This window comes from Penicillium concentricum (assembly GCF_028827145.1).
Source record: "Penicillium concentricum strain IBT 3081 chromosome Unknown utg000001l_segment0_segment0, whole genome shotgun sequence".
NCBI lineage: Eukaryota > Fungi > Ascomycota > Eurotiomycetes > Eurotiales > Aspergillaceae > Penicillium > Penicillium concentricum.
In genome coordinates this window covers 5,224,011-5,249,944 of record NW_026622754.1, presented here as the reverse complement: position 1 = coordinate 5,249,944, position 25,934 = coordinate 5,224,011, and the positions used below count along the sequence as shown (strand labels likewise).

The window sequence follows — 25,934 nt, the reverse complement described above, 5'->3', positions numbered from 1 at the left end:
TATGGCTCGAAGTCAACAGCCTCGAATGCGAACATTTGCAAGGTCCCACAACTCATAACCGATTCCCCATATCTCAAAGCTTCAGATATTGTTCCGCCGTGCCCCGAACAAGAATTAAAGTCCACAAAGCTTTCTCCTGCCGTCAAATGACCCTCATATCTCATACCTCGCTGTTTCTGCGCCCTGTGTCTCACTTCCGATCGGCATCCCGAGACCCTGCAGCGTCGCGTGCATTTCGTTTCACCCGCTCCGCAATGCGCATAGCTGAAAAAGCCGGCTCCATTCCGTTGAATGAGCTCTGAGCACGTCGTAGAGTTGGCATGGGCGGCAGGGGCGGAGACTGGGGAGATTGCGGGACAGACAGCGAGTGAATCCGGCGGCTGGACTCATCTGGGAAGAAAGTAGGGCTATTACCAAAGTCGAATTGATCTCTCAGACCATGAGTAGCCTCACTGATGGTAGATGAATGGTTTACGCGATGAGTTTGTAGCTCATGGGGGCCGGGAAGAGTGATGTTAGCTCTGTTCTGGCGGCGTTGACGTAAGTTGAGAGGAAATTCATTGTTGATGGAGCCACTGGCGGAAGTGAGAGCGACAGATTCAAGGTCGTCTGTCCGGAGCTGGTGGTCAGATGGCTTATCCGAAGTATCGCTACCAGGCCCTGGCATAAAGTTGGGAGCAGTGGTACGGGCGAGGCCGAGTAGTCCGTGATGAGCATTTGCAGAGGTTGAGTTGCGACGAGAGGCTCGAGCTGAAAGGTGGGGAGAATGTAGACTGGGACCGAGATCAAGAACACTGATCTCACTTTCGCTCAGGACTGCAGTACGGGGTCGAATGGAGGTTCGCATCGAGTTTGGGACGGTGGGACCAGGTTCTCCCAAGCTCTGGGTTGAGATGGGAGTCGCGTGCTGAGGTGACACCTCATTAGGTGGATGAGACTTGGAATCCATGGACTCCATCATTTTGAGGCGCAAGGTCTCAAGCCTCAGAAGCTCGAGCTGGTCACCGGCGCTTTGGAAATCCAAGTGCCTATCCGCGTGCTCGGAGTTGATCTTTGCGATCATCGATCTGGCAGTAGCAGGACTGATGCTGATGACCTCTGGGCACAATGCAGATATATTGGGATTGAGTTGGTGCGGCTCATGTTTGAAGAGTCCCCTACGTTTTGGAGAAGGTGCAGTGCGTTTCATCTTGAAATAAGTGCGTGGATGTATGGAGACTCGGTGATTGAATCGAGTAAAGCGTGGCAATTGGGGACATAATTATTTGGAGGGGATAAAGTTGCACGCACTCAGCCCTAATATAGAAGGAGCCATTGTAGCACATTCCTTACAGTGCCCCAAGGCCACAAGGCCACAAGACCACACAACTTTCTCTTCTCTATGTATCTACATCTGCATATCATCTATTCACATTATTCCAATAACTGAGTCAATAAAGAGGGTTTCTCGGTCTAGACTAGATGACTTGCGTTGGATAGCACTTGTTTCGATGGGTCAATATAGAGCATTTAAAGTCATAAGACTCAGTATAGCTGATGCTAAGAATATTATAGGTGTTTGTCGATCTTTCATTGCCTTCACATGCCCTCTTGTACGACCTATGGAATTTCACTACAAACATAGGTTTGATTCTTGAACAACCATGGAAACTGCCAACAATATACCACACACAGTTGCTATAGAGAATATCAATCTTCGGACACGCGTCTAGTGCCACATGTGCAGTTGAAATTATAAGAAGAATTGGAATAAGTTATAGTGATTAGTACTGGAATTTTGCTTGTGAAGCAAGTCGTAGAAATCTTGAAACAAACATGTTACATTTATGATCAGCTTAGGGGTCTTGGAACAGTATTAGCAGTGGGCTAAGCCGCTATGGGTAAAGAAGCATGGGAGAACAAAGAATAAGACCAAGCTGCACAGAACGAGGTCGCAATACATGGACATAAATTGCTAGCAGCCGTTGCCGGCGAAGACTGAGCTCAGGTAGAGTCAAATCCGGCAGGTATTTTGGCGTAACTTGCTATGAAAGAGGCGAGGTCATAGTCAGCCGATCTGTTGTAGACATAAGACCCCGGCGAGGAAGCTGATAGTTAAGGGATGAAGAAGTGAGACAGAGAAGCTCTTACTTTCTCTACAGCTTCACTCGCATTTCTTTTTACATTGGCCTGATTTTGGCCTTACTCTTACTTTGCTTTGCTTTGGGAATGTGATTGAAATTAAAACAAGAAATCATTTTTTTATTTTGTACGGGCCACCAGCCCATCCCCCTCCCCTCCCTGTCGAAAAACACCCCATCCTCCCCATCCGCCTCCCAGTTTTTTGGGGGTTTTTTTTGTTTTTTGTTTTTTTTTTTGTTCGTATCATTCATGTGCCCGAGGACATCATGTCCTCGGACCCCACACGCAGCTCCACGACTGGGAGATCATCGGAGGAATCATCCCCCTCACCCCCAGAAGTGAGACCAAACTGAAACGGAGGGTCGATGTCCATGCCATCACCCCATGGACATCGACCCTCGAAGACGCCATCTTCGGTGGCAGCATTACCACTGGAAATCTGTGAGATGTCGTGAGCGGCGTCGAACGACCAAGAGGGTTCCGTGAGCTTGCTGAAGGAGTCGACCTGCGATCCCCCGTTTTCGTGCTCGAGGCCGAATTTCTTACCTTCGCTGCCCCCGTCTTCCGAGCCCGAAGTACTCTCTTCGGCAGAAGAGTACAGGTCATTGCCAAGGGAGTCTTGCCCCCGGCTCACTCGGGGTGCCACCCCCACCCCGCCCAAGGCAGACGACCCCTTGCGGGGTGCGCCGCCAAGGACACGACCACCGTCCTCCGAAGGTGATTGGGAGCCACCAGGGCTGCGGGAGCCGGAGGAACTGCCAGAAACACTCTCCGAGTCGTTCCGGTAACCTTCAACCAGCTCCCGCAGCTCCTGGTTGCCCAATGCATGGTCAGAGCGACGGCGGTAGAACAGGAGGTAGGCACCCGCCGTGATGATGGACTGCATATTGGTAACAGTCTTAGCAGAGGTATCTGAAATTCATGTCAGTAAGATATCTTCCAATTAGCATATCGAGGGGAGATCGAACCGTTGCAATACACCCAGGCACCGGATACAAAGTCCTTGATGTAGGCAGTGTAGTGACCGCCACCCATTCCACCCACGTGGTTGTCGACAGCAATCAAATCGTACACCGTACTCTTCCCATCCGTGGGGCCTTCAACTCGGCTGCTCAAATCCAGTCCCTCGAAGGGGAAGTCGATGACAGTGCTGATCTTGTGTCCGTGTCTGCCGCGGAATTGGCTAAACCGCTTGAGTTGAACTACCATAATATCCGGGGTTCTCCACAGCTCAAACTTCTTGGTGGCGGAAACGTGTGTCTTGCACTGTGGACAGAACCAGCTATCTGCCCGAGAAAGAATTTCCTCTTTGCTGAACTCGTCCAGACATTGGTCGAGAGAGACATTCGATTGCTTCGGCTTTTTCTGGCTTACCACCATGGAGTGATCAAATACATTCTTGATGCTCAGGTAGGTAGGACGACCACGAAGCTCCTCGGGGTCACGTGGCTTGCCGCCGAAAAGGGAATCAACGGCATCAGGAGTCCAGTCAAGCAGAATAGCATCACCTTGGTGAAGGAGCGATGGTGCTGAGTTTGTTGAGAGATCAGATTCATCTGCATCGACGTCATCGTCTATGTTGTCATCTGCGGAGCTTTGGGATGAAGCATCGGATCCCTGGTGAAGATTAGCGGGGCTCAATATGAACGGACAAGATGGAACAAACGAACCTTAGTAGAAGTGGGAGGAGATGGGATGCGAGAGGAAAGGAGAGGGAACTTTTTGAGTGGGTTAATATTGCGTCCATCAGGCAGAGTGGCATTTGTGCTCATGACTTTTGCATCAAAAAGTGACAACAAACTGGCAGCAATCTTTCCAGCGAGAGGATGCTGAGGAGGCTTGACAGATTCAGATTCAGAATCCGACTCATCAGAGCCCTCTACGGACTTGGGCACTTGCTCTGTCTGCATGGAAATGTCAACGATGCTGTCTTCGCCGTCGATAGAAGATGTTCTGATTCGGGAATCTGCTGATCGTGCATCATCCTCGTTTGTGACCACAGTGTCAGAGTCATCAGTTGTATGGTCGTCATTGTTTTCCTCGGCAGCCAGAATGTCGCGTGTAGTCATGTTATTGGCCTGGCCCAGGAGCTTGCGGTAAATCGCCTCAAGATCTTGAGCTTCTTCAATAGAAAGACGTATGAAGGATGGAAATCCGAAAAGTTCACGAGTGGCCTCTTTGTTCTTGCGCGGAACAAGCTTGCGGTGGAAGATGGGTACAATGACTGCATCACCATTGGAGGGCGAGTCAGAAGAATTGGTAGATGTAGGAAGAGGACCAAGATCAAAGAACACAATGGTGTCTTCCTGGGAAATGCGTAGACTGCCGAAAGTATCGTCATCTTCACAAAACATTTGCCAGAAGGAATGGTGCAATGTCTCTGCTACAAGGATTCGTTCCCCATCAATTCCCATCTTTTGGGCGACAAAATCCTTCCAGACTTTCAAAGTATCGTTTTCATCGAGTCGGACTTTCAGAGACACGGGTGGGCCATCAAGAGGGTAAAAGATAATCGTTCGACTGATGAGTGTCGGGCCCGTTGGAATGGGCACAGTCACCATTGTGAAAGGGTCCATGATGATGCTAGTCTTTTCACAATTGTGGCAAATCAGTGTTGACTTGTACATTCCAGCAAACAGATCGGTGATAATGGAGGCGTTACGGGCCTCGTAGAGGTCCCAACACTTCTTTCCGAAATCCTCAAGAGCCTTGCGATCGTGGATCATCTCATCAGTGGAATCAGGGATGACAGTGGATGGCTTGCTGCCAACGATGCGGCTTAGATCTTCCGACAGTGCATCAAGGAGAAACATCACAAATTCCTGACTGTCATGCTGCTCATAGCCAGCAAAATCTTCACGTTGCCGACCAGCGGCAGCACGAAACCTATAGGGGTTGACAGATCTCGGCTGAGGGTCCGATTTGTAGAGGTCCTGAAGTAAATTGGCCCATTGCTTGGCAATAACACCGCCGCATCCAAGGACGTTGGTAGGGTTCAGCTCTGGTTTGTACATTCCACCTGCAGATTAAGATTAGCACCGAAAGACCTCGTTCGCAGAATCCAAAAGTAAGATTGGTATACTCACTAAGGAAGTAATAAGACAATTCCTCAATGCTTCGCACACATTGCAACGCGGAGTTCATGTAACAAGTGTTGCCAAGGTTTTGCAATCCCACGATAAGCTGTCGACCCTTCCGACCTCGAGAGATGAGACCCCTAATTGGATCGGGTCCCTGGGAAGGAGTAGATCTGCCACTGGGCTGCGGCGGTTGTGTGCTCTTCAGTGTAGCTTTAGCGGCAGATGCTTTAGCAGCAGCATCGTTCCTCGGCTGTTCCACAGGGATACCCAGACTCTTGAGAGTTTTTGCAGAGGCTTCAGACACCCATTCTCCTCCTTTGGAGCTCCCGATCTGTTCCTCAAGAACAACACAGTTTGCCACGCTGAGACCAGCCATATCCAGGGTCATACGACCGTTGTAGTTTGCATTTTGGGTTTGATCCTTCACATTATCAAGCAGCACTCGGTGGCTTCCCTCTGGAAGTTCGAGGAAAACATTCAAATCGAAAAGGAGCTTGTCGTTTGGGTTCGAGATCAGAGCCAATGGAGGAGCAGGCGATTGGCTGCGGGAGGCAGCAGGAGTTGCCGATGCCGATGCAGTGGTGCTACGAGGTAGCTGGAGAATTTTCCAAACTCGGACCTTGGTCGACATATCGATACAAGTCTGCTCTTTGGCATCCTTCAACCATTTCTGGTAGTTCGTCTGGCGACTGGCCAAGATCTTTACAGACGGCTTGATGGTTTGTCGCAAGACGGTCGGGGTGGTACCCGCGGCGGGGTTAGCCAATTTGAAAATGGTGAAAATCGGAGGATAAGTCTCATATTCGATGTTTTCGGTATCACCGGGTGGGTTGGTGTTGTGGGCATAGCGAATGATCACAGGTGACTGGTCGGCGAGGCCATACCACTTCTGGATCAGGTCCCAGCCATGTTGTGGGATTATCGCAAAATCCAAAGCGTCATGCAAACCAGGGCGCATAGGCACAAATATTTCACCGGTTTCGTCTTTGAAGCTGGGCGTTGCCGGGTCGGTGTCAAGCATGATGTTCAAATTGTTGACAGGACCAATATCACCCTCCAATGATCCTTTGTCAGTGTGGTCTGCGTGCGCCGTAGTGCGTGCAAGCACCTTCTTCAGCCAAGCCATTGAAACCACAAAGCCCTTTTGTCCATTTTTCAACGGCGCCTTCATCAGCGCATTCACCTCAGTCACCTGCTCGTCGATTGTAGGAATATCGCCTGACTTTGGGGATGCTGGTCTGGACAGCTCGCAAGCCGAGGATGCCACCCCGGTGTTGTCATTGCTCGAAGTGGTGGGATATGTGGATTCGTCATTTGTGCCATCGCATGTGCGGGGAATAATGTAAGTGCGCGCGTTACTGAAGCCAGTGCTCACGCCTCCTTCAGGGTCGGAGTCAGTAATCTCGGATGCCGGGCGCTTCTCGCCGGGAGAAGGGGATCGTCCATGGGTTGGAGGTGTACCCTCTCGAGTATCGGAGGGCATGTCGGAATGGTCGCTGGAGAGGGAGAGTCCGGCGGTCGCGGTCGCGGGGGTGAGCGAGCGGCCAGGCGGGCTTCCAGACTGAAACTGCAGATGCGCAGGCACGTAGCGAGGCGGGGACAACGACGAACTCTGGCCGCGGGAAGAAGAGGAAGATGTGTGGCGAGAATGTGGTGGTTCGGAGCGGCCGTGACGTCGAGCCCGAAGGCCTGGACTGGTGCGAGGCTCTGGGGAGACTTTTCGTCGCTTTGGTGAAGACGTCGTGGCGATGAGCTGCGCACCTCGTGTCGCAGCTCGGGGCAACCAGGGGAAAATAGAAGACGGGATCAAAGCAGCACCCTTACTTCCTTTTGGTGGAAGTACAAGGGGATTTGGTTGTGAAGCGAATTCAACTGGCAGAAAATCCGAAGGTAATTTTTTTTTTTTCCGGAGCGGAAACGAAATCCAGGGCTATCCACATACAGATGCCCAGCGTCTGTAGATGAAGTTAAGACAATTAGTGAATAATGAAAAAAAGAGAGTCTGAGTAAAATAAGATAAAGAGTGAGAAGATATGAAAAGAAGATGTATGGAAAAAAAGAGAAGAAAGATTGACAAGTTGGAGCTGTGAAGCTCTTATACTTGAAGGTGGACTATTCAGAGTAGTTCGCACAATGGGAGAGACTCGTGAATGGGATTAATTGTCAATAGTTATTATTTTCTTCATTACATGCACGTTTGTTTGTGGGATGATTATATTCCTATTGGGGTTCTATTGAGCTATTGTGAACAATTAGGGCAACAATGCCCTCACCATCACGACTCATCAAACAGATTACAGCAAACAAAGATGAGGTTTTTATCTAGGTACCACACGGCTCAGAAATTCAAAAACACATTTGAAACTATTAAGGTGATTTTTGTATTTTCTCAACTGAACTTAGCTGCTCAGCCATGTTGAGATAGATAGATAGATACATTAAACAAGAAGACAATTTGCAAATCAACTATCCTGCATGTAACGCTTGTAGAGCTGGTTGTGCTCCGCTCCTGAGAGGATGAACTCCATATCGGCTCGGTATTGTACAGGATGAGACGAGTCATTGCGACCCCATGCAACGACAGCATTAAGGTCACCCTTGAATCGCTTGGTGAGCTCGAGACAGTACTCACAGAGCATCAGTCCACATCCACGGGTTTCTTCATCACAGTCCACCACATCTGCGTAGACATCAAGTGGCTGAACCGCCTGGCAAGACCCGAATGCGGGCTCTCGACACAGGCTGCACCATTCGTAAATGGGACTTGGGTAAAAGCTACCAGCCTCTCCAGTGTCGGGGTCAGTGAGTGCATCACTTGCTTTCTGTAGAAGCGTTAAAGCAGCAGTCTTGCGTACTTCATCTTGCGGGGAAAAGGGGGCAGGTAGTAGGTTGAGAGTGCTGTGGGAGCATTGGATGATTTTGCATCGATTCCATATACAGGAGGCACACATCCGGCTCTGTTCTTTTCCTTCGGCAATATGGCCATCCTGAAGCTCGACGATCGTGCCTTTTTCATCCAGCCAAACCTCTGGGTTACGAGGACCGAGACCAGTGATGCCATATGCAAAGTTGTTGCACCAGTCGCAGGGGTCATCTGCGAGGAACACCACAGGATGAGCAAGTTCAGTCCAGATTCGATGGATGTTTGCAGACTGTGAAGCAATGGTATCTGAGACAGTGGTCCGAGGGGGTGATTCAAGGGAGTCAGAAATATAAATTGGCGAATTCTGCTTCTTCGGGATGTCATCGTCTGAATCAGTGATTTCAATCACCTCGTGTGGCTTCGGTCCATCAACAACGGAGGGCTGTGCGCTACTGAATGGGGGGAATGAGATCTCCCAAGAGTTGCTCTTGCTGGGATTTGTCTCCGGACTCTGGATCTTTGGTGAATGGATAGTTGGGAAACTAACTTGTTCACTCAGCTTGGATGCCTCGTCGACGTCGATTTCCGGGTTACCACGTGCTGGGTTGCAGCTTGCTAGATGATCAATCTTTGGGGAATTGAGTTGTTCACTGGTCTTGGATTCCTCAGGAACATCAAGCTCTGGGGAGCCATGGGGTGAGTTGGAGGTTGCAGGAGACTCAACATTTGAAGAACTGCCCGGTTCGCTTGGTTCGCTCGTGGAAAAGAGTGCAAAGGGTGGGTATCTAGCTGGTCCAGCAACACATTCGAACCCATGATTCCGGCATGAGAGACAAGGTTGGGAATGATCATAATCAGCGAAGCGATATGAGCAAAGCTCTTTCTTCCGACCTTTGCAAAGCTCGCATGATCGCTTCCATTTGGGTGGAGGGCTCACAACGCAAAAGACATCATCCACTTCGCATGTTGTGCAAGGATATGCGTATGGATCAGGGTCAGATGCAAGCGAACATTCCATGCCTAGTTCCTGACAGGCAGCGCACTCTCTCACCGGAAGGTTATTATCGGCAGACAGGACATCCGCAGTCGACTTTGATGCCAATGCCTCGACCTTGGTTTTGTCTTTCTTTTGTGGTGACGCCGACACCGATTCCTTGTTGCGGCGTCGAAGGCTGTATCGTGAACTTGGCGTGTCTGTCTCCGGATTGATGGCCCAATATCGGTCCCAGCTGTCGGGTTCACTGTGTTGGGAGGGTGTCGAAGGGGGAACATCATCTTCTTCTCCTATGTCTGGGCTCAGTCTAGAACGGAGCGTCGAAGTCGGAGATAGGCTCCTAGCCTTTTTCTCAGACCGAGGGGATTGGTCATCCTCATGGAAAAGCGATAGCTTGCGCTTGCTCGGTGTTCGCTTGGTCGAAGGTTTGTAGTCTTCATCTTCGTCGTTGTCATGCCACGACGCAACAGCAGCAGCACGCTTAGAGGCACGCTCTCGCAAGTGATATGGGCCAGTAAGGTGTGGCAATATGTAGAAGTCGCTTGTTCTATGGTTAAACAACTGCTGAGCTCGCGCGAGCCTCTCAGGAGAGTATGCCATGGCGAATGGCCGAATTCCTGCGAGCTGTGAAGAAACTGCGGTCAAGTTTAATTAAAAAGTGCCAGGATCATCATAATCACAAGCAATCAACCCACAGCTTCGTCATATTAAATCAACTGAAGACAGGTGGTCAAATGTTCAAGTGGCAGAGCAACAACCTGCAATGCTGATATCAACACATTCAATTGCTGGAGCTGTACAACTGAAAGTAAATTGGAAATGAAGATGAGATGACACCCACTTAAATACTGAGTGGCAGTCCATTGACAGGAGGATAAAAAAAGGTAAGGCGATTGAGGTTGTAGATAATAGTACCCAGGTCTCAAAAGCAGGAACAATTGAATTGAATAGGATAGAATTGTATTCATGTATTGATGTGGAACTGCAGCAACAGGAGACGATACCCTTTGGAATACACAATGTAGTAATACTAAAATCAATAGCAATTTCCATCCATTCATATCAATAAACAACATTTTCCAACACAGGCCGCAAACCACACACAATCTCACCCTGTATCCATTATATCAATTGACCCGACCTGTTCCATTCCCCGTTTTCTCTCTCCCCTCTAGTTCTAAGCCATCACGTGTGTTATTCTAGGTGCAGACGAGTAAACCTAAGTAAAATGTTAGAGATGAGCTTAAGTAGCATATCGACATCCGCGAGACATATTTCTCTCGTGGCCAACTCTTTCGTTGTAGAGTCTCTCCTCGTACTTGGTTCCGGAGGGCAAGGTCTAGAATTCAAGCAGGCGGCAACCTCTTTCTAGCTGATTTGTCCGCGACGGTATTCAATGTGTCACTTGGATTTCTCGTCACTCCCATAGAGGGGTTGGGGAAGGCGACACCGTTCGTGGACGTAGCGACATGGGCCTTGGTCAGAAAAGTATTCGTGCAGGATCCATGAAGATGTAAATGACAGCGGTCATAAGGGGGGACGGCGTGGCAGTATACAGAGGGATCTTGGAAGAGTCGCTGGGCAGGGCTATTATCGAGGCACGTTGGTGTATGACATTCTCGCTGTTGAGCTTCGTGGTTTCGATATTTACCTGTCTTTTTTTCGATGTGGTCCTTGCTGGTCTGGGGGGTAACGAGACAGCCAACCATAACACCACACCTATAGCGGCGAGTAACAGGAATACAACTACACACCACTTCACTGCTGTCGGGAGTAGCTTCCAACTATTCCAAAATGCCCAGCGGTGGCTGTCATGGTTTCCGGGCTGTCTAGTAACAGCAACCGACTGAGCGCTAGGCCGTGAGGGGAGATCAAAGCTAGAGTTTGCAGGACTGGAGCTCGAAGAGCTAGAACCCCAGGTGTATTCAGCTTCGATATTTAGCTTTTCCGGATGGGCTAAGTAGACTTCTGTGTCGACGGAGTCTCGATCTGCAGGATGTTAGCTTCCATTTCTCTGGGTTTGCTCAAAATACTCATGTATGAAAGATCATCCATTTGATAAGACCACTCTGAGTCAGATCGAATATCAGTTCGAGCGTACGCCATAGTAATTATAACTGTTGTGGTTTGGAAGGACAGAGTATATCGCCCCCCCCCCCCCCCCCCAACTTTTTATTGAGATATAGAGGGTGGAAAAGTTGGAAACAGAGTAACGGAGGCTTGTAGGGTGATTATGAATCATGAATATTGAGGCTGGTCAACATTCATTTAGTCCTCTATAGTAGTCGATGGGCTCCTCCTAATTGAGAACAGGAGCGCGAGGTCCGATCCTCTTCAGCCACGGAGCACCCAAAAATGACCACAAGATTACCTAGGCTTGTTCCGATACCAACAGTAGGGGATATTTTAAGTTTTCCTTTTGAGTAAATTTGACGATATGGTATGTGTTCTATATATTTTAGATCTATCCACCGCTGAAGCCCACGTGCAGTATCATGAACGCGGTGAGTATAACTTAACGTAACGTATGTAGCATAGTATATATGCCGCCACCAATTCAGAAGTTCAAAATTTCCGTGCGATCGCTGTTAAAGTTCGACGAAAGACGAAGTAGAGTCTGGAAGCCATCCAGCGTTGTCTAGAATTTGGTTAGTAGTGAAGATACAGTACGTATATTGTAGATCCAACAAGCAAATGGAAAAGCCCGTAGGTCCGGGACCGACTATCAGTTTGGTAGAAACGTTCCAAGGTAGAGGTCCAAGCCATTGAAGCTAAAAGCTTCGAAGGTTACCATCTTAATCCCAAACAGTCTTAGTCCCCGTCTCAGTGGGGCCGTCCCGTTGGGCGCTTCCACCCCCCGGACCGTTGCTTGAGTCGTCAGGAAAATAAGTATTGATTTGGATCAAGTACTAGGTCATTAAAGAAACATATGTATTCATTCGAATTCATTCATAGTCATAGGGAAACAGGGGAACATGTTTTCAACATGGGGCCAGACATATAACAGAAGAGAACAAGGAGTAAAAGCAAAATCCAGTAGCGCCTATAATGCAGTCAGTGGCAATATGCGAGGCCAAACCACCGTTCTTGATGCGCCAGGGTATCCATTCATCCACCGGAGATGCAATAATAAAAAACAGAGAAGATGGCAGCGCCGCAGTTGTAGGCCCCATCCCATGACAATAGAAAATATCTAACCAAAAGGGTATTTTTGACAGACAAAAGAAAAGAAATATTGGCCACTAGGCCCGGAAATCGTACATGCGAACTTGGTAGTCATCACCGCCAGTAATGAAGCGACTGTCGCTCAGGCCAATGCAGTTGACAGCTGCGCTGTGACCTTCATAGGTATCCTGGCCGGTAGGAACACGAGGATCCCAGATCTTGACCATGCGATCCATGCCACCGGACGCAATCCGGAGGGTATCAGCAGAAAGAGCCCAAATACCTTCTAGATGCCCGAAGAAGGTACGAAGGCATCTTCCGGTGCTGGTTTCCCACAATCGGATGGTGGTATCCACACCGCTGGTTATGATGTAGCGCGGGGGTTCCACGCGGCCTTGATCCTGATCAAAAGAGGAGCCGAATGGTGAGTTCTGGAGAGACAGAGACTTGGCCTCGAGAAGAGGGGAAAGTGTGCTCAGGATATTGTCGCCGTTTTGAGAAGATGTGCTGACGTGGTCGTTCTCGCAGTCGGCGAGGTGATTCTCCAGTTCAATTTCTCGAGGCAAAGCAACAACTTGCTGAACGGCTCCGATGTGGTTATGGAAGACCCTGATACAAGTCTTGGTGTCCAGGTCCCAAAGACGTGCGGCACCATCGTCACAAGCGGTCAAAACTGTGCGTGAAATGGAGTCGATTTTGACAGCGTTGACACCCTGTGGGTGGGGAAGAACGAACGTAGACTTGTCCTTGAAGTTCCAAATTTTGACAGTGCGATCGACAGAGGCGGATGCAAGAAGAGTGCAATCAAAGTGAAGGGCGATGACCGCTTCGGCGTGGCCATTGTACTTGGAAATACATTCGCCTGTGCGCCAGTTCCAAATTCTGATACTGCGATCCAGACTTCCCGTGATCAGTTTAGTGTCATCGAACTGGAGGCATCGCACTCCAGCCATGTGGCCTTTGAGAGTTCTCAATTCTTCACCAGTATCTGTGTCCCAGATCTTAACCGTAGCATCATAGGACCCAGTCATCAATATATTGTCCTCAAACTGTAGACACATGACACTGTCTCTGTGGCCCTTGAAGACCTTGACTGAGCAGCGCTTGTGCTTCCAATTCATACCGACAACAAATCGATCCCGATAAACCTCCTTCCACGGACGGTAACGAGTTTTGAAGTAACTCTCGTCCTCTTCGGGAGACTGGGGAGGCGATGCACAATGACGCTTTGCAAGGCCGGAGACTTCGTCATCGGATTCCATCTTGCGTTTGCCACTGGCTGGGGGTTCGACTGTCGAGCAAGCTGCGACTATTGCAGTGTCACTAGGCCCAGCGGCAGGCTCGTCGTTGCCCCAGTTGGTGGCGCGCAATTCAATCTCACGCTTGGCTTCGCGCAGACGCTTGCGATCCAGAAGAGGAAGACCCCAGCCACACTTGTTACACTTTCGACGGATATGCTGCTCGCACATCCGGTGCCATACCACATCATCATCGGCGAGGGCTCTCCACCGGGGAGAAACTTGCGCTGCTCGACACAAGGAGGCTGTGTCGAGATAACGAAGAATTTTGAAGGACAGCTCGGGAGGAAGGGCAGCGAGGAAATCGATCCGGATGAGTTCGCGGACACTGGCGGAGATATAGGATAGTTGGGGGAAGCAGCACTGCGCCAGAATTCCCTGGAGCATGAGAGTTCGCTGCTTCGCTGGAGCAGCGGAGAACAACGACCACACATGGGAAATACCCTGTTGGTCACTTTGAGGAAGTAAGTTCAGATCGGATTGCAGCTGAGTCATCGACTGTTCATCGGCTTGGCGTCTGCTACATTTTGAGTCCGGTTGATGACGATAGCAATAGCTGGCATTCACTAAGTGTTGCTCAGATGGAGTTGAAACTTGTGAGCGCAAAGGCGCATATTGCCGTGGCTGATATTTTGTGAGGAACGGAGCCATATTTTGCCTCGCTAATTCCTCCAGGGTTTGTGTGGTGTTGTCGGTGTATTTGCGCGGCAGAGAGCGGTTGGAGTCGGCGTTCGCACTGACTGCCGAATGTGCGACAGCGAGGCTCTGTTGTGTGGACGAAGGTTCCGGTGTATCGGCCATGGTGACTGATTCGGTCTCGTGCGGTGTGAGGGAAGGGGGGCGACCGCTCGGGCGAGAGACGGTCGCGTCTGATGTGGTACCGAGATAAGACCCGGTCGGTTTGTAGATCTCGCTGTTCTTTTGAGTTGAATTGTTCAGATCAAGGAGGACGGAGGAAGGACACCAATCAATGTTGCGGCGAGGGTCCTTGAAAATTTCTCCTAGGATCAGAGAGTCAAGGGGGAGGGGGTGAAGGGCTATCGATTCGGGCGATATGAGTACCCTGAGAGGAAGATTGGGATAAGAGCGTTATCGAGATTTGACGATTGAAAATAAACTTGGATGATAAAGAGAGAGTAAAAATGGGATCAGCGGAGTGTTTAAAAAGAGAAGAATTCAAAGTCTAGGAAAAATTGCACAATCTGGATGTGTCTTCGATATCGCCATCGATGGAGTCCGGGGATTGCGTGACAGCGGCAGAGCGGCAAATACGTGATTTGGGCGGTGAGGATGCACGTGATCAGCTCTATTGCGCCATCTCCACGCCGTCGCACCTCAATCGTCACTTCCTACGCTTCCGACAGGCTGATTCGTTATCTTTGGGTTTAACTGGGGTGAAACGGGGCATTCTATCTTTTGGATTATTGAGACTAGTCCGGCAGTCTCACACCGACACCCTTTGTGAGACCCACTGCCCCCAGCTTTGTTGGTTACTACCATACACCCTACTGCGGTCTATGTAAACCTTCTGTTAACGGCTTGCCGTGTCTGCAATCTATGTACCGGAATCCGGTCTCGACCGAGACATCTGGAACTAAATAAATACTGGTAAGAGGCAGTTTTTTTATCACTTTATCTGCAAGTCATATCTGGGCTGGAGCTCGTGCTCTTGGTCTGCCATGTGGAGCTCAGCCTCAGCTTATTGTGCCGAGTGCCTGATGACACCTCTCAGGTTGATGGACAAGCCATTTGCCCCTTCCGGCTTTGTCCAAGTTTACAACAGTCTGGTTTGTCAGATATAGGCCTATACTGAAGTGTCCTAGGGTTTCGGTGAAGTGAAAGTGGTGCAAGCACCCCCTTTCCCTCGTAGCGGTGTCAATTTTACCCTCGCCCCTGAGAAATCTCTCCCTTCATCATCCCTGGTCTTTCTTCTTATCTTAGTCCGAATGCGCCATTAACAGGGTTATTAATTGACTCGCACAATGGCGTCATCCCAGTCCTCTTCATCGTCTATTCGTCCGCAGACTGGATTGAACGATGGAGACCTGCAGTCCCTACCCCAGGTTGACACTTTGATCTCGTATCTACTGGGGGCCAAACGTTCACTCTCTTCCATTACCCATGTCTGGCGAGCCAATGAAATAGTCACTGCATCACACACGGCACTGGAGGAGAGTGTTGTCGTGTGCTCCCGGACAGGCTTCTTACGCCGAGGCCTCAATGGACAACTCCGGCTTCTATACGACGTTCGTACCGAGGTTGAACAGATATCATACCGAGGTCGTGATGAGTTTTCAGTGGCACTAAAAAACCTGGATGCTGCTGATGCTCGGCTCAGAAACACGCTAGATCTGCTCCGCGGAACTATAGTTCACGCGTCGTTCAGACCTGGTGATGAAGAGCAGAAGTCTCTACATGACTTTGTTGATGAGCGGGGCGTTGAAGAGCTACATGCCTCTTTGAAAGCATCTATCGACCGCACTAACACAGCGCGCGCCGAATTGGAGACGTCCAATCGTGAATTTGATGACGAACTTCAAGCCACCAGACAGTCGCTTCGTCACTACCACACAGCCACCAAGTTGGCGTCATCCCGATTATCAATCACATCTTCCTCATCATCTGCGTCCGATTCCGGCCTTCTCACTTTGTCATCCATGCCGGGTCAGATCCAATCACTGGAGGCCCATGCTCAAGAAATGGCTATTCTTCTAGAAGCCCTGGTCCGGCATTTTGATCTATGTGTCACTGCCGTGAAGCATACGGATGGTGGAGGAGCAGTTGCGCGATCCATCACGGGGGATATGCCAACTGGTGCTGATGGCAGCAATGATGGAATGCCAAACATAGGGGCAGAGATCAACGCCAATTTGAATGCGCCTCTTGACCCAATGACTGACGCCGAGTATCAGGAGATGGTGGCTGTTTTAATCAAAGACGCTCCCGAGGCCGATGACGTTGTCATGGAGATCCAAGATCGGATTAATGAGATGGAATCCATATTTGAACAAGTGCAAGCTCAGCGAGATGCCCTGCTGTCCATCTCCAAAGCAACGATCGAAGTTCACAGCCACCTATCCTCTCTCGCCTCTTCTCGCTTACCCCGTTACATTTCCCAGGCACATAATTTCACGCGCGTGTGGCTTGAAGAAAACGACCGCATCAACTCTGGCCTCGCCGAACTCACAGATCTACACTCCCTGTACGACGGGTTTCTCAATGCTTATGATAGCCTGCTACTGGAAGTAGCACGTCGGCGTCATGTTCGCCAACGTGTGGAAAAGGTGTTGCGAGATACCCGGCACAAACTGGACCAGCTCCACGATGAAGACGCTTCTGCTCGAGATACTTTCCGTGTTGAACAGGGAGACTTTCTTCCCTCTGACATATGGCCCGGGGTTGGCTTAGCGCCAATGCAGGTGCAGTTCTTGCGCCTCTCCGGCGGCCACCTGGATAACGATTCTGTGTCGCAGAAGGCCCTTGACGGACATGGTGGAGATGAGTATACGGGGACTGTTAAGGCAGTAGTATCGGATGGAAGCTCTGAGGGAGAACAAATCCCTGATCTGCCGAGAGACCTTGTTGAGGAAGCCTATGCGCGGGTGAAGGCACGAAGCCAGATCGTGCCACAAACACACTCCCCGTGATTTCCCTGATATCTGACACCAGCAGCTCTTTACTTTCATCTAATGCATGTCTTTCTCCCATTGTTGTCCGAGTGTTGCACCATTTCCTTTGACATGCTCGACCTCGCTCTGAACTTCCCACTACATTTGTAGCTAAGATGGAAATTGGATGTATGGCATGTCAGTACCGCTTCTAGCTACTACATCATGACCATGGTATGATTTTGACTTAAATGACGAAGACACAATAGGTCTGACCTTCCGTCATGCTCATCTTCATGTTCCCTACTCGATGCTTTTCCAGATGCATACTCTTGCGCCTTTCGCGGGATGTAAGCACTGTTTTGACGTTAGTGGGGAATTTATGGCGAGACGACGGATTGGAGTGACGTCCAAAGAGAGCTCTGATAAGTTTCTAGCTTGATTTGATTTCTCGAATTAGTTGTGAATACCCTCTATATCCTATGAATAGTCTACTCTAAATGAGCGTTTTTGGTTCAGTGTCGAGGAGCTTGCATCATATATTTATTTATGTTTTCCCATTTCTATCAAGTGTAGACCAAGGTATCAAATGCCCAATGCTCCATCCATATATGCATTTCATCATCAAATCATGCCAAGCGGTAGATTGACACAGTGCAAAAATTCGCAACTCGTGCACATGCAAAGAAAGATAAGGTCAGAAAGCTACGCGAGCTTATTTCTTCTTTCTGCAAGAACCGGAAACAAGCTTCTTCTTCAAGTGCTTCGGCATCTTGTTCGCCCGCTGCTCACGCTTCTCTTCCTTCACCTTCGCCTTGTGGTCGCGCTTGGAGTCTTTGTCTTCGAAACGCTTGCCTCGTGGCGGCTTCGGCGCAAACGGGTCTATTTCTTCCTCGTCTGAGTCAGATCCTGAGACGGAGACACCGCCGCTTGCATCAGACTCAGCGTCTTCCTCGACGGCATCAGTGGCAGTGGCCTTCTTTTTGCCGGCCAAGAGGTCTCCGTAAACCAGATCCGCACCTTGGCCATCACGAATGCGCTCGGCATCACGCTCAACATCGTACACCTGCTCTAATGTCTGGGGAATATATTGTTGACGGAAGACAGCGGTGTCGACATCATCGGCCTCCTGTTGCTCATCATCGCCCTCCTCGCGGGCAGTGAGGAGCTTTTCGATAGCACTCGTCATCTCCTCGTTGCCAGCGGTCCCATCAACGGGTCCTTCCGGGGCAATGATGAACTGGAACACAATCCGCTCGGGAAGAGTCAGAATGTTCTTTCGGCGGAAGAAGTCGCTGACGTTCTTGATATCCATGCGCAGGAATTCAAGACTGCGTGGATGATCGTGCTCAACACTTTGACTGACATCGATGATATACAGGCGTTCCTTATGGTACAGAATGTTGTACTCGCTGAGATCAGCATGCACCAGACGGCAGGTCTGGTACATAACGCGCATATAGCCCAACAATTCGATATACAGTGCGCGCCAGCGAGTCTCCGGTTCAGGGATATTGAAGTCCACATCCTTGAGGCGCGGTGCGCCCAGACCCTTTGAGCTACCAATGAATCCCATAACAAGGACGTGGAGACGAAGGAAGATAGGCTCCGGGCAGGGGATACCAGAGGCATAAATTCGTCGCAGGTTTCGCATCTCTTTCTCGGCCCAAAGTTTGACCATGGCGCGGTTGTTGCTCTTGTTGTATCCCTGGCGGAAACGGAATTCTCCAGTCACGTACTTATCACGATCCTTGAATACCAAAATACTTGTCTTGTAGACCTTGATCGCACGGTGTAGTGGGGCAGCGTCCTCGTCTTCTTGCGAGATGGACATGGCATGGTAAACATTTGCTTCCTTTCCGGTCGACAAACATCCGTGGATTTCCGAAACGAGACCTCGGTTGATCATCTGTAGCAGAAGCATCCTCGTACGGGGATCCAACACTTGTTCCGATGTGGCTCGGTCTGCCTTGTCTCCATGCTTGTTGCTGTGCCCCGAAATGCCTGCCTGTTGGTCGTCCAGCTTGATCTTTGCGGCGTGGCGAGTAAGAGACTTGACCTGGTCATCGACAGATGCAGAGGTGTTCACGGTAGGCTTCTGTGTGTTTGTCTTGGGGTATGTCCATCTCGGCACATTGGAGTCGCCAGCGAGGTCGTTGATTCTGCGTTGGCGGTTGTATGCTTTGGTAAGATCGGAGTTATCAGAAGAAAGAATATCTTCACGATCCAATTCGTCGTCGAAAATGTCATCGTAGTAATCATCTTCCTCATACTCTTCCTCCTGCTCATCGGGCAGATCTTGCCCCGCCTCGGCGGAGTCTGCAGTATCAGGGTTCACGTAGCCTTCGTTGGGCACGTAGGTATGCGACGGCGCGAGGCCATCGGCAATACCAGCTGCCTGGGCAGTATTCTCGATTGAAGCCATTATGGATCTTCAATGTTGAGAATTTAGAGATTTGAATATGTCCGTCGGTCCCCAAGGTTTTTTTTTTTCTGTGGCCCAAATTAGGGTCACCGCCCGGCAGAACCCCGCGCCCAACAAGACGCGCTAATTTCGTTCCTCGCGTAGTCAACTCCAAGGTTTTGCAACACAATCACGATACCCCTCGGCCTTTGTCTGTTCATTGCTAGAGAGATCTGCTGGCTGTGATTCTTGTGGCACATTTTATCTTTAATTTTACTCTTGCGCCAGGCGCGTTATGCCGAGGGTGTTCTGATTGATCATCGCGTCGCGCGTTTCTTCTCAAGATGTATGTCAAGCAGATCATCATCCAAGGCTTCAAGAGGTATTTTCCACCCCCAAACGCAAACGTTATGATTTTATGGAGTTTATATTGACTTCGCACGAAATTCAGCTACAAAGATCAAACGGTCATTGAGCCATTCTCCCCCAAACACAACGTAATTGTCGGCCGCAACGGTTCCGGGAAGAGTAACTTCTTTGCGGCCATTCGCTTCGTTCTTAGCGATGCCTACACTCATCTCGGCAGGGAGGAGCGCCAAGCTCTTTTGCACGTACGTATCTTCGTATTTCTCAAATATACATAGGTTGACCCCAAGCAGGAAGGTTCCGGTTCAGCTGTGATGTCCGCCTACGTCGAGATCATCTTCGACAACTCCGACGATCGATTCCCAACCAGCAAGCCCGAGGTCGTCCTGCGTCGTACTATTGGTATTAAGAAGGACGAATATACACTCGACCGCAAGAATGCCACCAAGAACGATGTTATGAACCTGCTCGAGTCGGCTGGTTTCTCTCGGTCCAATCCTTACTACATTGTGCCCCAAGGCCGAGTCACTGCGTTGACCAACATGAAAGACTCTGAGCGCCTGGTTCTGCTTAAGGAGGTGGCCGGTACTCAGGTCTACGAAGCTCGTCGTTCGGAGTCTTTGAAAATTATGAATGAGACCAACAGCAAGCGCACCAAGATCGACGAACTCCTCGACTATATTAATGAACGTCTTGCCGAACTCGAAGAAGAAAAGGACGAGCTTCGGAGCTATCAAGAGAAAGACAAGGAGCGCCGCTGTCTAGAGTACACCATCTACTCCCTCGAACAACAGGAGATCGGTAAGGTTCTCAATGAAATCGAAGAGCGACGACAGAATGGCGTTGAGGATGCCGACAACAACCGTGATCAATTCGTTGAAGGCGAGAAGGCGATGGCTCAAATCGATGCTGAGATCGCTGAGTGCCGGCAACAGATTGAGTTCCTGAAGGTTGACAAGGCTCAACTAGAGGACGAACGTCGTGAAGCATCCAAGACTTTGGCTCAAACTGAACTGCAGGCCAAATCTCTTTCTGACAATCAATCCGCCGCACAGGCACTGAAATCACGCTACGACTCCGACCTCAGCTCTGTTCAGACCGCTATCCGTGAGCGTGAAATTGAACATCGGGAAATTCTCCCTCGGTTCAATGCCTTGAAGGATCAGGAAGACACGGTCAAATCACAGTTGACGGATGCCGAGACGTCGCGTCAGCGTCTGTATGCTAAGCAGGGTCGAAACTCGCGATTCAAGAACAAATCTGAGCGTGACAAGTGGCTGAACATGGAAGTCCGCGAGAGCCATAATTCTATCAGCACTGTCCAGGGTGTGATCTCTCAGACTCAAGAAGATATCCAAGAACTAGAAGGCGAGATTGCCGCTTTGGAGCCGGAAACCGAACGCCTGCGCCAACAAATCGATGGACGCGGCGACACAATGCATTCCGTGGATCAGCAAGTTCAAGATGCCAAGGATGAAAGAGACCGTCTCATGGACCAAAGAAAGTAAGCTTCCTTGAATCACTAATTGGCTAGAATCTGATATTAATGTTTCTGCAGGGAACTCTGGAGAGAAGAAGCAAAACTTGACTCCGTGCTTTCGAATGCATCCCAGGAGGTAGACCGCGCCGAGCGCAATCTCTCGCAAATGATGGATAACAACACCAGTCGCGGAACCGCGGCAGTACGCCGAATCAAGCGCCAGCATAATCTTGAAGGAGTTTACGGTACTCTTGCCGAGCTTTTCGATGTCAATGATAGATATCGCACCGCTGTCGAAGTCACTGCTGGCCAGAGTTTATTCCACTACGTTGTTGACACAGATGAAACTGCTACAACCGTTCTCGAGATTCTACAAAAGGAAAAGGCCGGTCGCGTAACATTTATGCCTCTCAACAGACTTCGCTCTAGGCCGATGAACATGCCTCGTGCTAGCGACACTATACCCATGATCGATAAGTTGCAGTACGACCCGGCATATGACAGAGCCTTCCAGCACGTGTTCGGCAAGACTATCATTTGCCCCAACCTGCAGGTTGCGTCACAGTATGCACGAAGCCATGGTGTCAATGCTATCACTCCAGAGGGTGATCGATCGGACAAGCGTGGTGCTTTGACTGGTGGATACCACGACTCCCGTCAGTCGAGACTGGACGCTGTCAAGAGTCTAGCTAAGTGGCGAGACGAGTATGAGATCAAGAGAAATCGCGGTACGGAAATTCGGAAAGAGTTGGAAAAGCTCGACCAGATGATTACCAAGGCTGTTGGTGAACTGCAAAAGCTTGAGCAACAGAGACATCAGGTCCAGAACAGCAGTGGACCATTACGACACGAGTTGAGAGCCAAGCGCGATCTCCTGCAAAACAAGAACGATACTCTTGATGCCAAGCGACGCGCTCTTCGAAATGTTGAGTCTAACCTTGCGGCACTGAACGACCAAGTCAATGCATTCCAGACCGAACTGTCGTCGCCTTTCCAGAAAGCTCTCACCAGCGAAGAGGAAGCTCGACTAGAGACTTTAAGCAGCACAGTGCAAGATTTGCGCCGTCAATACCAAGAGCTTTCGGGTCAGCGCAGCGAGCTCGAAGCCCGCAAGTCGGTGCTGGAAGTTGAACTTCGAGAGAACCTCAATCCTCGCCTTGACCAATTACTCAACAGAGACGTTGACATCGCTGACGAGGAAGTTCAGGGTAACCTGAAAGAGACACAGCGTGAAGTGAAGCGCATTGGCCAGGCATTGGAGAAGCTCAATGCACGACTGAAGGAAGTTGACACCTCAATTGAGGAAGGGAATACTCGCGTGGTGGATCTGCAACAGCGTAATGCGGAGACCCGACGAGAAATTGAAGAACTCGCTCGATCTATCGAGAAGCATCAACGCCGTATGGAGAAGAGCATGCAAAAGAAGGCAGCACTCACTAAGCAGGGTGCCGAGTGTGCGGCCAACATCCGTTCCCTGGGTGTTCTTCCGGATGAAGCTTTCACCAAGTACCAAAACACTGACTCCAACACCGTGGTCAAAAAGCTGCACAAGACCAACGAGGCTCTTAAGAAGTATTCGCATGTCAACAAGAAGGCGTTTGAACAGTATAATAGTTTCACCAAGCAACGTGAGACTCTTACCGCACGTCGTTCCGAGCTAGATGCATCCCAAAAGTCCATTGATGACCTCATTTCTGTTCTTGACCAGCGCAAGGATGAGGCCATTGAACGGACCTTCAAGCAGGTCTCACGCGAGTTCCACAACGTGTTCGAGAAGCTTGTTCCCGCCGGTCGTGGTCGTCTTATCATTCAAAGGAAGACAGACCGTGCTACACGACTTGATGACGATGTTGACTCGGATGACGAGGAAGCTCGGCAGAGCGTCGAAAACTATGTCGGTGTTGGCATCAGTGTGAGCTTCAATAGCAAGCACGATGATCAACAGCGTATCCAGCAGCTAAGTGGTGGACAAAAGAGTAAGCATTTCCTGTTTAAACCTGTATTTTGTTTGCAGCTACTAACTAACTTGCCACAGGTCTTTGCGCTCTTGCACTCGTTTTCGCCATCCAGGCTTGCGACCCCGCACCATTCTATCTATTCGATGAGATCGATGCCAACCTGGATGCTCAGTACCGAACAGCCGTTGCACAGATGCTCAAGTCCATCTCGGATTCGACCAACGGACAGTTCATCTGCACTACCTTCCGGCCTGAAATGCTGCATGTGGCGGAGAAGTGCTATGGTGTGAGCTTCAGACAGAAGGCCAGTACCATCGATGTTGTCTCGCGTGAGGAGGCCCTGAAGTTCGTGGAGGAGCAGAAGACCTGATCGTTGTATTGCCCAGGTGTGCTCTTTGTATATTGTAATCAACATTTGCTTCGATGGACTAGCTGGCTGGCGTACTTTGATACCGAATTCTGTTTTATTCTATTTTCATTCCAATTCTTGAAACGTAGTTCGTTATATACTTCTCAATGAATTGTACGCGATGGCTATTTACCGGCCATGGAATTGTTGTGAGTGCCATGATATATATTTGACAGAACGGCTTTTCTGTGCCAACACCTGGAGATTGATTTGCTTGGGCAACTTGTACAGTATGTTTTCACAGGTCAAGCTAACTCACACTCAATCAAACTTTCCACGCCCCTCTGAGCTGTCCAAATCTTGACAATCTTTAGTCCAGCAGACTCGAGCAAGGCATGCCATTGGCGTTCCGTACGTTCGCCAGATCCAATCTCCATCATAATCAGGTCCAAACTTGTGGTTTCCCAGTAGGCCCCCGTGTCCGGAATCACATTCTCATTCACCAACACCTTACTATAGCCGGGCCGCATAGCGGCCACAGTATTAGCGAGGATCTTGCGACAAAGCTCATCGGGCCAGTCATGGAGGACGGAATGCATATAGTACGCGCGGGCTCCTATGAAGGTAAAATGTCAGTAAATTCCAGTGATTTGTTGTATAGTGCAGGGACACGGGGAAGTCCTCTGTTTCCGTACCTTTGACTGGTTGCTCAATAAAGAAATCATGACCAGTGACTACAATAGAGGGATGCAGATCCTTAACGGAAACCACCACCTCAGGAAGATCTTGAAGCACCAGACGACCAGGGGCGCCAGGCCATTTCCGACGGAAATCGGATAGATCATGGCCAAAGCTGCCTCCAACATCAACGAGCAGGACATCGTCCTCGCCGATCGTGACACCATCTACAAGCTGCTCTTGGACCGGGTAGAACCCGGGATCCATCCAGCGGACTCGGCCTTGCGCGTAAACTGACATGTGGTTATTAAACTGCTTTGCTGTGATCGGCTCCTGCTGCACATGTCCGAAGAAGCCCATGTCTGTTTCATAGCCTATCTGAAAAGCTGTATCTGTCGGACTTGTGGGGTTTTGGTAGTTGTTTTTCTTAAGGAAGGCCGGCAGGGCCATAATGCCTTTGGTGAAACGGCGGGTCCTGGAATTGTCAGTCATTGTTCGAAGTATGCAGTTCTAGTTATCAGCCTACATGAGCGGAAATGCGTCGCTATATCTCTCAACAGTGAGGACCTTGGAAAACCCAGTGGGGCAGTATTCGTTGTAGCCGGTCTCGGTTATTGTTCCCATTGCAGCAAGATGCTTCATCAATCGCCCTACACGAATTTGTCAGGTATTGGAGTCTGCATGTGTATAAATAACTCACTCACCGAGCAAGATTGGATCCACGCTTGTTGCCTTAGCAAGCTCTGCGACGGTCTTCGGTTTGTCATCTGTACCAAGAGCAGAGAAGAGGTTTATGTCAACGGCGGTCTCTAGGGCTGCATAACTCGTAGACTAAACGAAGGCAATAGCCGTGAGTCTAAATACTCTTAAATCGCCTCAAGAAACATGGAATGGCAGTTACAACACACCTCAGACCAGCAGTGCCGAATAATCGCCTCTCGGGGGTCTCCAATGCATAGGTCAATGACCGGGCAGCTTCCAGCAGCTTGGCCCGTGCTTCGGGATCCTGAGCGAGGAGATCTTTGCCATGACTCGCAACTGTCTGAAGGAGATCAGGCACAGTATCTGGCAGGTTTGAGGACAGAGCAAGACGCTCTACGTCCGCGGTATCATTGACTGAGCCATTCGAGTTTCCATTGGAGTACGTCATGATGGACTGTGCTTGCTGCAAGGCATATGTATATACGGAGTACTAAGAGAACAGGTGGGATTAAAAGGAACCCCCACGACCACAGAGTGTCGCGCTACACTAAATTCTAGCTGCTAGCATGCCCGGGTACAGAATAGCCGAACCCCTGACAAGAACACTATCCTGATATTAGTATCATATGTTATCCCACATTAAGCGACCTTGGGCAGAAATTGGTTGGTCAATTGGCTCTATTGAACCCCGCAAGTTATTAAATACATAAAGCCATTGTCCGGACCGAGGACATCCTGCAGCATTGGAAGCTCCCGAGATCCACATAGTGCAGGGCGATCGCTCTTGTCCCCACGAGGAATTTACGCACTAGTTCGTAGAAATTTGACAAGGAACCGAAGATAAGATAATATGCAAGGATCACTTTCT

At 49.8% G+C, this 25,934-nt stretch overlaps 7 protein-coding genes across 7 annotated transcripts; 2 read left to right on the top strand and 5 right to left on the bottom strand.

Annotated features, from left to right (window-relative positions):
• Nucleotides 1-190: 190 nt before the first annotated feature.
• On the bottom strand, nucleotides 191-1,189 carry N7517_001995 (uncharacterized protein; the record flags this gene model as incomplete). Its single annotated transcript, XM_056719725.1, has 1 exon — nucleotides 191-1,189. One exon carries the CDS (start codon nucleotides 1,187-1,189, stop codon nucleotides 191-193), a length of 999 nt encoding a protein of 332 aa, XP_056583860.1.
• Nucleotides 1,190-2,368: 1,179 nt separating this feature from the next.
• Nucleotides 2,369-9,658, bottom strand: N7517_001994 (ubiquitin carboxyl-terminal hydrolase; the record flags this gene model as incomplete). The annotated part of the gene is made up of 5 exons (XM_056719724.1): nucleotides 2,369-3,033; nucleotides 3,090-3,738; nucleotides 3,792-5,140; nucleotides 5,208-7,028; nucleotides 7,669-9,658. 5 exons carry the CDS (start codon nucleotides 9,656-9,658, stop codon nucleotides 2,369-2,371), a joined length of 6,474 nt encoding a protein of 2,157 aa, XP_056583859.1.
• Nucleotides 9,659-12,300: 2,642 nt separating this feature from the next.
• On the bottom strand, nucleotides 12,301-14,322 carry N7517_001993 (F-box/WD repeat-containing protein; the record flags this gene model as incomplete). Its single annotated transcript, XM_056719723.1, has 1 exon — nucleotides 12,301-14,322. The coding sequence occupies one exon, from the start codon at nucleotides 14,320-14,322 to the stop codon at nucleotides 12,301-12,303; it is 2,022 nt and encodes a 673-aa protein (XP_056583858.1).
• Nucleotides 14,323-15,503: 1,181 nt separating this feature from the next.
• N7517_001992 (autophagy-related protein 17) lies at nucleotides 15,504-17,168 on the top strand (the record flags this gene model as incomplete). The annotated part of the gene is made up of 1 exon (XM_056719722.1): nucleotides 15,504-17,168. The coding sequence occupies one exon, from the start codon at nucleotides 15,504-15,506 to the stop codon at nucleotides 17,166-17,168; it is 1,665 nt and encodes a 554-aa protein (XP_056583857.1).
• A 676-nt stretch (nucleotides 17,169-17,844) lies between these two features.
• N7517_001991 (serine/threonine-protein kinase RIO1) lies at nucleotides 17,845-19,554 on the bottom strand (the record flags this gene model as incomplete). Its single annotated transcript, XM_056719721.1, has 1 exon — nucleotides 17,845-19,554. The coding sequence occupies one exon, from the start codon at nucleotides 19,552-19,554 to the stop codon at nucleotides 17,845-17,847; it is 1,710 nt and encodes a 569-aa protein (XP_056583856.1).
• A 323-nt stretch (nucleotides 19,555-19,877) lies between these two features.
• On the top strand, nucleotides 19,878-23,707 carry N7517_001990 (chromosome segregation protein SMC; the record flags this gene model as incomplete). Its single annotated transcript, XM_056719720.1, has 5 exons — nucleotides 19,878-19,915; nucleotides 19,985-20,144; nucleotides 20,193-21,403; nucleotides 21,458-23,355; nucleotides 23,415-23,707. 5 exons carry the CDS (start codon nucleotides 19,878-19,880, stop codon nucleotides 23,705-23,707), a joined length of 3,600 nt encoding a protein of 1,199 aa, XP_056583855.1.
• A 284-nt stretch (nucleotides 23,708-23,991) lies between these two features.
• On the bottom strand, nucleotides 23,992-25,514 carry N7517_001989 (Winged helix-turn-helix transcription repressor DNA-binding; the record flags this gene model as incomplete). Its single annotated transcript, XM_056719719.1, has 5 exons — nucleotides 23,992-24,302; nucleotides 24,382-24,839; nucleotides 24,891-25,014; nucleotides 25,069-25,195; nucleotides 25,266-25,514. The coding sequence occupies 5 exons, from the start codon at nucleotides 25,512-25,514 to the stop codon at nucleotides 23,992-23,994; spliced, it is 1,269 nt and encodes a 422-aa protein (XP_056583854.1).
• Nucleotides 25,515-25,934: the final 420 nt, after the last annotated feature.